This window comes from Microplitis mediator, chromosome 7, assembly GCF_029852145.1.
Source record: "Microplitis mediator isolate UGA2020A chromosome 7, iyMicMedi2.1, whole genome shotgun sequence".
NCBI lineage: Eukaryota > Metazoa > Arthropoda > Insecta > Hymenoptera > Braconidae > Microplitis > Microplitis mediator.
The window spans coordinates 10,418,325-10,431,097 of NC_079975.1; the positions used below are offsets into that span (position 1 = coordinate 10,418,325).

Consider the following 12,773-nt stretch of genomic DNA (forward strand, 5'->3'; position numbering starts at 1 on the left):
AATCACATTGAGTTGGATTTGATTTAAATGACAAATTTAAGTCAACTATTAGTCAAATCCAAGACAACGTGACTCTAATTTGACTTGGTTGGCGTAAATCGGTATTAAGTAAAACAACTTGGCCAAATGCAAGTCAAAACCAAATGTGTTTTCATATCTTAAAATGTGTTTTTCATATATAGAAAAAGAACTCAAACTTGGCTTATTTTTGTCTTGCTAGACTTGCTTCATTTCCAATTTTTAAAGTTACGCCAAAATCATGTTATTTTTTTGACCCGGGTACACAGAAAAGAAGTATTTCTTGACGCAAATAATTTTTACTTGCAACTATTTATAATTGTTGTTATAGAGTTGAAGTCAATTAAATAAACGATTAGATAAAATAAGGTGTCAGTAATTGGTGCTTTTATCCAACATAGATTCAGTAAGTTGATATTCATAGATCTAACTATATCAATGTTGACCTCCGATATGAAACAAATTAGATCTATAGATGAGTATACTTAGATCTAAATAATTTTTCCCCAGACAGCTCAAGAGTATTAAATTTAATACTATAATTAGTATTTTCTGAGATCTTATTTTCAAGGGCCTCGAATATAGTAAAAGTACCTTGTATCGTGGCAGGAAGAGGGTGTGGTGGCATAGGCGTCAGCGTCATACAGGGTCGAGCTTTGAAGTTGAAGCGTCATGGAATGTTGACTGTTGGATGTCCTAAGCCCCAATAATTGAACCGTAGCTGCTCGCAACGTTGTAATCTCATCACTATTAGTTCTGCACGCAGACACCTAATCCACACCACACACCCTCAGCCACTTTTATTAAATTATTTTCTTATGCTACCTCATCTTAATTTTAATTTCGACAATTGTTAATAATATCTTTTTATTAAAAATCTAACACTCTCTAGTAAACTACCCTAATTGAATTAATAGTTAATGATTGTAAAAATCCATCGATTTTGGAATATTTTCAAACGTTTTGAAAAAATTTTTTTTCTCAATTTACGTCGTTTTGCAGAATTAGAAAAATTTCTAATTTCACTGTTTTAATTTATATTTAACTAATATATCGATACTGCTATTCTCATACGCCGTATCCCATGAAATTTGACATTTTCACTTTTTTTGAAAATTGGAATCATTGTAAAAATGTGTGGCTTATGTAAAAATTCTAGAGGTCGAATTGTTTATTTAGTATTTTTAAATAAATATTTTAATATGTCGTATCCCATACGCAGATTTTCGCGCATTCTAATATGTCCTATATCCCACATTCGTAAAAGTTCAGTCACGCTTAATATTTTTTAAATTTTAAGTTAATTTTAAGGAAGCAATTAACGATATGAGTAAGAAGTTAATTATGCATAATTTTTTACTTTTCTTATAGCATATAATTCAAAATTATTTCTTCACTACAAATGCCTTTATTTTATGAAAAGAAAATAAATTTGTAGGTTATATCAATGTAAACATAATACAAATGATTTTTCTTTTGCGACCGTGAAACGTTTTTATCGTTTCCTGAAAAATTTCCCAAATGTGGGATACGACGTATTAGAATGGCAGTATCGATATTATATTTTAACTAGAATGACAAACTCAAGAATCATCTTTCAAATGAATTTGTAATCATGTCATGTATCTTTAACTTTTTCGGAACATTTAAAAAAATAAATTTTTACTCTGCATAGCTTCTTACATTTATATTTTTTTTCAAAATTTCCGTTCAGTATTGTATATTGTGATAAAACAAATATCTCTACCGAATTCGATTCAAATTTGTAATGACTTCAAATGAGTAATGTATATTTGCTTTTATTATTTAAAACAAATAAAAAGAATAAAATATATTTTATACTTGATTACAAGCATAAATAAAAAAAAAATATATTATGTGGCAAGGAATAAAATAACGTCATTTCCGATGAGTGGGAAGTTGACTATAAACTGCCCGAGTTGTAACAAGGGTTGTCATTTTACTCGTCTAAAATAACGTTTTGTCCTGAACACACATTATATTATTTATAACTACTTGCATTGAAGCTTCGTATTTAAACAACTAGAGCAAGTCAAAACAAGCCAATGTAAGACCAGACCACGTGTACAAATATAACTACCAACTAGTGATTAGAATGACATATCGTCATTCTGATCTTTTTTCATTAAAAAAATATAGTATGTTGTATGCTTAGAGAGAAACCCGGTTCAAAAAAATAACTTAAAATTGACTTTTTTTGACTTAAATGGATAGTAAGTAGGTCAAATTAGCCAAAATCAAGTGTTTTTCATTTATTTTAAAGTTGCTTTTAGTTATCTTGACCTACTTGGTATTCATTTAATTAAGTTAAAAAAAAGTCAGGTTATTTTTTTGACCCGAGAAAGGAAGACATTTTAATCCGACTACGCTATTGCCAACCCAACATATAAACAAGGGTAGCAAACACGTGGGTTAAGACGTTCCATTAGCCTCCCTACGTTTGCATACTATTTTTACCACACTTGTGTGGAAAGTTCGAAGTGAGGCGGAAAAAAATTTTCGATCGTAAAGCACTCTCTGATGCTTCGCATCATGAGTCGTGGAAAATTCGGATTTTGAAAAAAAAAAATTTTTCGGTTTCATGTTTCTAGATTATGTTTACGCTGATTTCCGAAAATAGTTATTTTCGATACTCATGTGCAAAGATAGAAGTTTCGACAGGCTAGGAGTGACGTCATGAGTCTGATTTTGTGGCGCATTCTCAACAGACTAAGGACGTCGTTACACGGTCGGGCGCAGCTTTTTATTCGAAAGATATAAGCCGGATATATACTATTTTGCCAGAATGTATATTTTTTTGCGCGAGCTGTTTCTTACAATTCAATAGATGAACCAGAATAAAATCATAAATAATCCTTTAATCGTGTCTATAATAAAACCAGTCACAAAGTTGCCGTGTCGTTATGTTTAAATGTATAATAACTTTCTTATTCCCATTATCTAAATCAAGACGATTCTTTGGCTTGGACGAGAATACTATTTATTTAACTTACGCATTACCCTGATTAAGAAAATGTTTTAATCCATGTTAAGTGTATATTTATATATTAGATATTAGCCGATTCAAATCGTTTTAAATCATTTCAAATAATTTTTTCCATCAGGGTAATTTTAGAATATTCAAAATTTCAAGTCATACTAGACAAAGAGATAGGTCTACTCATTGACACATGATTTGGACTTTTTAAATGTATTTTACATGTACATAACATTGATAATTAAGTTAATCAGAGTTTTGGCGTTTGTAAAACTTGGGTGTAAATGTGATACTTACATTGATAATTTTTTAAATATTGATATTACCTTATGAAGTACATTTAATTTCATACTAGAGCTAACACGTGCACATGCGACATGCTGATTTGCAAACAAATTTTTTTTCACCTATGTATTTTATTTTAAAAGTTTAAATAGCTACTATGATATGAACAGTTTTTTACAACAATGTTTCTAATCAAGGTTTTTGAAAATTTTTTGATTATACAGTATATATATATATATATATATATATATATATATATATATATTAGGTGTATGGCTAGGGATGAAATAAGCCGCATTCGAAATTGGGTAAAATTAACTATCCGGCCCGAATGTGAGAGCTGACAAAGTCTCTGTCTGAATTCGTGTTTTATCCGAAACCACATACTATATTCTTTATAATATCTGCAACTGCACTTGGAAACCAAATTGGGCTACAAAAAATTAGATACACGGCGAGAAAAATATTGTCAAAATGACTATCCAATGTATCTTCAAATGACGTATCGTCAGAATAACGATTCGAATACCTTATTTAAGAATATTCACATGATAATTTAATAGTCCATTCTATCATTAAAATAAAGATATGCATTTAGGTTAGGATAAGTATTCATTTATTTAACTTAAAAATACAACGAATAGCCTTTGTAAGCATATGTAGTTTCGTTGATATAAGTATCTGTTTTGCCAGCGTGAGGATCCCTATAGCTAAATTAGCTACACGGAAAAAAAAATGTTAAAATTGACTCAAATCATCAATACTTTTTATTGTTTCAAATATTACTGCGGCGCCCGGGTGTGATTTTGTTGTATATTATAAAGTATAAGATTAAAATATATGATCTGTTAAAATATACTTATAACAAAGAAAAAAAGTACAGGGTAAACATATAGCTTTTCAAATTTCCAACCCGGGAAAAAATGATTTTGCCTAATCATATATGATTATATATGTTCATATATATGATCATATATGATTATATATAATCATATATGAAGTTATATATAATCATGCATGATTATATATGGGGTCATATATAATTATATATAATTATATATGACCCCATACATAATTAGATCTGATCATACCTGGCTGTTATAAGCCCATATATAAGTCTACATATAATCAGATCTGATTATATATAAGTCTATATATAATTAGATCTGATCAGATCTGATTATATATAAGTCTATGTATAATTAGATATGATCATACCTGGCTGTTATGACCCCATATATAATCATACATAAGTCTATATATGATCAGATCTATTTATATATAAGTCTATATATAGTTAGATCTGATCATACCTGGCTGTTATGTCCCATATATAATCATGTACAAGTCTATATATGATCAGGTCTGATCATATATGAGTCTATATATAATTAGATATAATCATACCTAGCTGTTATAACTCCATATATAACCATATATGAGTCTATATATGATCAGATCTGATCATCTATAAGTCTATATATAATTATACCTAGCTGTTATAACCCCATATATGATCATATATAAGTCTATACATGATTAGATCTGATCAGACATGATTGATACAAACCCATATATAATTAGATATAGGCCTATATATAATTAGATCTGATCAGACGTGACTGATATAAACCTATATGTAGTTATATATGTCTATGATTAAATCTGATCAGATTTCATTGATATGAAACCTATAAATATTTAAATATATATATATATATATATATATATATATATATATATATATATATATATATATATATATATTAAATAATATGACAATTTTTTAATATCAATGTTATTAAATTTTTATTCTGTCAACTATCAATCAAACTTAAATCCCCAATACTTAAAAAATGTTCAAAGGTTTCGGCAGTAATTTAAAAGTATAAAGTATCAATTTGATTATTTGAGTTAAGTAATGCCATAAACGTTTCTTAATTGTAAGTGTATAAGAGACTAGAGGATCAGACTACAAACCATCGATAACCAAAGTTAAGCAGCATCGGCGTTGGACATTAATTGGATGGGTGACCTCGTAGTAAAATAATTGTCGATGGTTAATAATTTTTTTTTTTTTTTTTTATTTAATTTTAACCGACATTGATATTGATGAAGACAATAAATCCTAATTAAACTACTTAATTAATAATTTACAGATATTCTAAATGAGATTCTACAAATGACTATATTCGTTCATGCATGATTATATATAATCATATATGATCATGTATAAACAGATCAAGTTATGTATGATCAGACCTGGCCAATTTTTGGATCTGATCATATATAGACAATTATGCATGATCATATATGATTAGGCAAAATCATTTTTTCCCGGGAATAGTCAAAATTATTATTGTGAATTGTATAGTTTCATTGGCAGGATGATATTTTTTAGACTGACTATAGTAAAAATTAAAACTTAGACCATAAATTTTAAAGTTTCAAACAATAAAAATCTCCAAGCTGATGTATATAATTTGATAGTCGATCGTTATTTTATCTTATGCAACCATAGTAATAATTTTTGTTATTTCAAATAATAAAAATTTATTTTTTTTGTTTTATTTTATATTTGTGTATTTTGAATTATTTATTGCCGGCTTTTACCGTTGCTCTCGTAGTACAAGGCTCTATTCGGATTTTTGATTTCAACCCCCCCCCCCCCCCCGTCTCCCTTTTCCCATTGTCTGTTTTCTCATCGTCGTGCATCTAATTGATTGCATCCTTGTCCTTATTATGAATATCTGATTTAGTCGGTACAGTAAATAGTTGTTCGAATTTTTATATGAAAAATTATCAGAAAAATTTCAACAAAAAACATAAATAAAATGAAGAATCTTAGATTGTTGTTAATAACTCAATAACTATAAGCTATATCGAAAATCTAAAAAAAGATCTTTAAAGAGGAGGAAATTTCTGAAAAAAAGTCTTGACTCCCCAAACTCTAGCTTCATAAATAATAATTTTTATTTAATGTTGAAAATCGGATTCCGCACGGCTACTGTCTTACTTTAACCTCAACACGCTAATGTGACAGCAGCCGCGCGGAATACTATTTTCAACATTAAATAAAAATTATTGTTTATGGAGCTAGAGTTCTGGGAGTCGAGACTTTTTTTCAGAAATTTCCTCCTTTTCAAACATTTTTTTTTAGATTTTCGATATCACTTATAGTTATTGAGTTATTAACAACAATCTAAGATTCTTTATTTTGTTTATGTTTTTTGTTAATAAAAAATTGAAATTTTGATAAATAAAAAAAATAAAAAACACATCTTGCTCAAAATTTAATTCCGCATCGAATGAGCTATCACTCATATTTTTGCCACAATTCTAAAGATTTTTTCCAGCAAATTCACACAGGATATTCACAAAAATCTTCGTTATTATGTAACATAGTAATGGTTACCATTCTAGCATAGGAATCAGAACTATTTTTTTCGCTCCGTGTATGTATCTCTGAATACGAACAAAACCTCACAACCTACTACTAATTAAAAAAATAAATAATAATAATAATAATCCTCCAATGGAACATAAATGGACTTATAGCCAAGCTTGAACACTTACAGCTTATCATCTTTGAGTCATCCTACGATTGTTTATGCCTACACGGAAAGAATTTTCGTATGAATATTGCCATGTTATTTATTCTAAAAATTACTCTAAATCGAGTAATCTTGGGCCATTACGACTTTTTACTTTCGAATTACGAAATTTTACTCTTTCAGTGAGTAAAAATCAATCAGATTAATTTTTACTCACAATTGCGAGTAAAAATTACCCCTAGCGGATGTCTAAATAAATTCTCTCTAATTCAATTTTTACTCGTAGGTTATGATAAAAAGTTGATTATTCAATTTATAAAATTTATATTGAATTACAATAAAAATTACAATAAAATAGGCTGAAATTTCTATAAAAAATCTAAAAACCATCTAATTGCCTTAGAATATGACTTAAAATAGATATTTTAAAAAAGAATAAAAAAAAAATATTACTCTTATTGTGTTGAAAAAGAAAAAATACAAATTTTTTTTTTTATTTTAAATAAATATTAAGTTATAGAGAGATACAGAGATCGTCTTTTTTCCAAGCCTTCGTTTGTGTGCGTAACATGTAAGTTGTCGCGAACAAAATAAAAGACATTTAATTGAAGCCGATATTAACCGAAGATTAACGGAGACTACTGAAATATTACTCTGCAGTTTAGAGTAAAAATTACTCCCATAGATAAGAAAATTTATTCGAGTTATAAGCAGTTTTTCATCAAATAGTTAATGGGTTTAAAAGAATGGTATATTGGGGAGTAAAAATTAATCGCATGGAGTAAAAATTAATAGATTAAGATGAGATATTCACAATAATCGATTAAATATAAGACTTTTAAAAAATTACTCAGTAGTAGATTACTCGAAATTAGAGAGTAATTTTTATCGAAAAATTCTTTCCGTGTACAAGAGACCAACTTCAAGGTTCAACTATACCGAAAAAATTAAAAGCTATTTAGTACTAAATAAAAATCGAATAACAGCAGATCGTGCGTGTTGAGAAGTCGCAACTTGTATTAAAGACAACATACATATTTTAGATATTAATCTAGTAACCAAGTTAGAGGCCACTGCCGTACAAATTAACTCAATCCATCCCATCACTATATGTAACATATACTACCCCAGCAGTAGAATAGTAAACAATCGACCTCAAGCAAATCATATCTCAACTCTTAGTTCCTTTCATATTAGTGGACGATCAATGATAAAACAAATACTTAATACTGATGATGGACTTTTCTTACTCAATAACGGAACCAGTGTCCACTTTTTCTCTGACTCAGACAAACAAAGTGCTATTGACCTATCAATATCTTCATGTAGTATTGCTCCTTTCCTTTAGTGGAGAGTTATGGAAGACTTACACGATGGTGATCATTGCCCAATCGTCATAAGTGATACCAGACATAATTATGAAACAAACCAACATCCGAGATACGCCAAGTGGCTTTTCAGCAAGGCTAATTGGTACAAATTTCAGACAATAATTTCAAATACAAGGTAATGAAATGGCAAACTAAGTAGTAAAGCAAGCTATTGAGATGGAAGTGAGCACAAATATTAAGGTAACACACCAAGAAATACAAAAATAAATCCATAATAAAACACTTAAATATTGGGATAAACAATGGTGGCAACTTCCCCTAACCAAGTTACACGTAGCAAGGCACAGCATTTTGGAAAAACTACCGATATTAAATAGAAGATTACAATGTACAATTACACATCTACGTATAGGATACTCACACTTTAGCCCTATCCACCTTTTCACTAAAGACAATCCAAAAGAATACCCCCGCTGAAAAGCGAGAATTATTGTACATCATCTACTGATCGACTGCAAACTTTGCCAAGATGAGAGAAACAAATATGGATTACCACCGAACTTAAGATCAACACTTTGTAATAGTAGAGTCCATGTAAGAAAGATATTCAATATTGGCTTAATGAGAGTGTCATTATTATCTTATTATGTCACGCTGGTGGAAAATCTAGAAATCTACATTTAAATTATTTGAATGCGTTTTTAAATCATCAGGGCCGAAACAAATATCAAATTTGACTGGCGGCAAAAAGAATGAAGCTCATTTCCTCCCATAGATTAAAACCACTCGCGATGAACGTATGCACCAATAGTTTCCAACTGCAAGAGTCTAAAATTGGCTTGTTTTGGCTGAAGTATACAGGCATCGAGACTTCAAATTTCGATGCAGAATTAAAAAAAATATACTTTTGTAACATGTGTTTGAGAAATACCTCGAAACATATCTCCAAATAGCACTATAAAATGTAATGTTTTGTATTAACAGTAATAAAGTTATCTAATCATCCGAGTACAATCATGTTTCAGGCTTTTATACTACATTTTATGACATAACAGAAAACACAACAAGTATATAAAAGCTATGTTTGATGGTTCTTTCTAAATGAAAAATTTTTTCATCATGGTATATATCGCACCTCGAAATCACTCAAAAAAGATATAACACATCCATCCCCATCATTATAAATAAAGTTCTCATTTATAAGGGATTTTTTCATCTAACTGTCAAACTCAGTTAATAATCGTCTTTGATTTGAATAAAATGTCAATACCACTCTATTAGTACAGTCAAATGTGGATTTCAGAAACATGCTGAAAGAAAAAATTTAAAACGCTTTAAAATTTTGTGGCGTGGTTCGAAACAATATGAATAACGAGAAAAAAAATTGTTACTAGAAAAAACCCATGTGTGACGATTTTTTATAAACAAAAAACGATTTTATCACCGCGACCGAGTAAACAAACAGCTCTAAAATGAAAACTATTCATCAGATCAGGTCGTCCAAACTCTCATTTTAAAGGGGAAGAATCATATAGAAACTGTGTACCAAATATCGAACTAAAATATTTGAAACTTTTCAAATAATTCGTTTCTAAAGTTAAAATCGCAAATTTATAAACAATTGTTGCTCCTTGAGCTCAAAAACTGTGGAGAATTGAGGGGCTGGCCCGTAGGGCCAATTGTTGCCCAGATTTTTTTTTCTTGTTTTTTATATCGTTTCGAACAATGGCACAAAATTTCAAAACATTTCAAATTTTTTTATCTCACCGTTCCTCTGAGGCTCCTGTATCATATTATGGAGATATTTTACGAGTTATTCTTTAAGCATTTTTTATGAAAACTATTGCTTATCCCTGGTTAACAATACTGATTAAAAAGAATTGAGAAGCGACCACTCCATGCAAACTGTATATCTATGTATACAAACAAAAGAATTGAAATTATTGAAAAGAATTAGAATTTCATAATTTTTAATTCTTTTCAATCAGTATTTTTAACCAGGGATATCTAATATAAAGGAGTATAATATATATTAAATCAAAATTTCGACCAATCAGAAAAGATTTCATTTTAATTCAAAATTTTAGCAGGCTGACTTTAACCAGTAAGCGGCGTATTCTTCAGGCATGAGTTGTATAAAATTTTATTTTTTATGTTAAAAAAAAAAATTAAAAAGCCGATTGCATCACAATTTTTCGTTCTGCCGACAATAGAGCACTATTTTTTCGCTTCGTGTTTGAGGCGTGAAATTAATGATACATATGATTTACACGAATGGCGTAAACTAAGTATATATCAAAATAGAAAAAAACGTTTCGCTTAATTAATATTAATATAAAAAGTAACCAGAAATCATTTTTTATCGATATCATATTGAATGATACGTTTCATACAAAATCATAAATTAACTGAATATTCTTACGAACACCCCCAATACTGATGAAATAAATACGATGATAATAATTCATTATCATTCTTTAGATTTCATTTTACGTGTTTTGTAGTTCCCGTCCCGACATCAATAAAAAATTAACATATTTTTCATAATAAATACTAATCGATGCAAGTGATTTTAAGTTTACATTATAAGTTAATCGAAAAAGTTATTGATCAGAAACTGTGTTTGTATATGAAATCAAATTTACATTTTACGATAATTTTATAAAGGAAGATCTATTCAAAGGTATCTAAAGATCCATAAATGAAAAGAAGCAACTAAATATGCTATAAAATACTGTAGCATGATGACCGAGCGATAACAGGAATATTGGACTAAGGAATTAAAAATTAACTAGACACTCAACAACTCAACAACTCGAATCTTTACTTTAAAGTTAATTCTATTCATCTGTAAAATCATACATAATTATACAAAAAATTATAAACATTCTAATAACTATTAATATTAAAAATAATGTAGCATTTAAATAATAGTAACTCAATGAAAATAATATATATAAACGGAGAAAAACGGCCCGAAGAATATTCAAAAAAAGAAAATACTTGAATAAATTTTTATGATAGCATATCAGATAATAATAAACGAATATAATAATTGTAATGCTAAGATAGTAATTTTTGAAGTCTTTAATTTTCAATTAAAATTTTTATAACTTCTATAATGATTCTAGAGAAAATACTACAAAGATTTAAAAGAATGAATAATAAATTACAAATTATGATCCGCTAATTTCTATTATTCATAATTTTACAATTACACTTTTTAATATTTTAAAAACAATAAACTTTGCAGTAAATTTTATTATATTTATCCAATTCAATTAAAAATTATTCACAATTCGATAATGCATGTAAAGTTTAATTAATATTTAATGTATCCATCATTAATTTTTCAATAAATCAGTGATCACAATTATAATTGATTTCACCGCAGCTATTCATATTACACGTATATATACAAAATAGTACCGGCATAATAAAATTTGTTGAGTGCTCTATAGTATCTGTACTGCTGTGACGAATTATATAAATGAACATCATTATTTTCATTTTTTGGTCGGTGAAAAATTATAAAGAAATAACGATTGTTACTACATGTACTATAGTTTTTAATATTTCAATAAAACAATCGATAACTCGATAAACACGTGTAACTAAAATGTAATTTCACTTAAGGTCTACCAGTTGTATGGAAAGAAGATTTGTCAACAAATTACGAGGACCAGTGATCGCGCCCGGGACTTGGAAGAAAAAATGAACGTTAAAACCTGACTCTTCAATCCTGCACCATATCACTAAACTAGTGGTCTTCTGTTGAAAGTCAAAGCTCACTCTCTTTTTTTTTCTCGAGAAATATAGCTTACTAATTTTTATTATGCTGGCATTATAAAAAATAAAAACAGATTGATAGCAAATGTTAAAAGTACATACCAAGTAATCATTTTTATAAATTATACAACTCAGATTTTAAAATATGACTTTAATTTTAGTTATGCTAAGACTACAATTAAGTATAGATTACACTAATTAAAAAAAAAAAAAAAAGTGGTCTGTTTCAAGTTTGGTAGACTAGCATAGTTAAATTAGATGTATTTTTTATTGTTATTTTATGTATTTTTGAGTCTCATTTTTCTCCGTGTATATATACTTGGACTAGCAAATAAAATAAATAATAATGTCAATAATATAAAATGATATTGCAATCACATTTTCTACAATAATCATTTAGACGATAATGTCATAAATAATATTACAATGAACATAATTCAAAATTTTTAATTACACTATACGCCATGCGGTGCTGATGATAAGAACACATGCAGCATCATTGATGAAAAATTTTACGGTTTATATATCTTTATTTATTCTTATGAATATACATAAGAATCATGTATATTGATGACAATTAATGAAATATAACATATTAGCAGATTGGTAATAGTTTGATATGAATGATTTGAATGTTATTAATCCAAATATATATATTTTATATGATAAAATGGAAATAACTAAATTGAAAATTTACGTTATTTTTCTAATTCAAAACTAGTTAATGTTTCCCATAAACTTCAACATCAACAGTAATTGGATTATTGTTAAACTCATTTGAATTTATTGCGTCATTGA

The 12,773-nt window shown here is 28.3% G+C and overlaps 1 protein-coding gene across 7 annotated transcripts in view; it reads right to left on the reverse strand.

The window, feature by feature from the left end:
* Positions 1–12,773, reverse strand: part of LOC130671390 (diacylglycerol lipase-alpha) — a 42,261-nt gene that overhangs the window by 9,248 nt on the left and 20,240 nt on the right. For 2 of the 7 annotated variants that reach the window (XM_057475259.1, XM_057475260.1), the window contains exon 13: positions 613–788. The exons of 3 other annotated variants lie outside the window; for them this stretch is intronic. In XM_057475259.1, coding sequence (XP_057331242.1) covers positions 613–788 — 176 coding nt within the window. Of the gene's footprint in view, positions 1–612; positions 816–10,955; positions 11,035–12,773 lie in introns of those variants that run through there. 2 more of the 7 variants (XM_057475262.1, XM_057475261.1) reach the window with 2 other exon arrangements.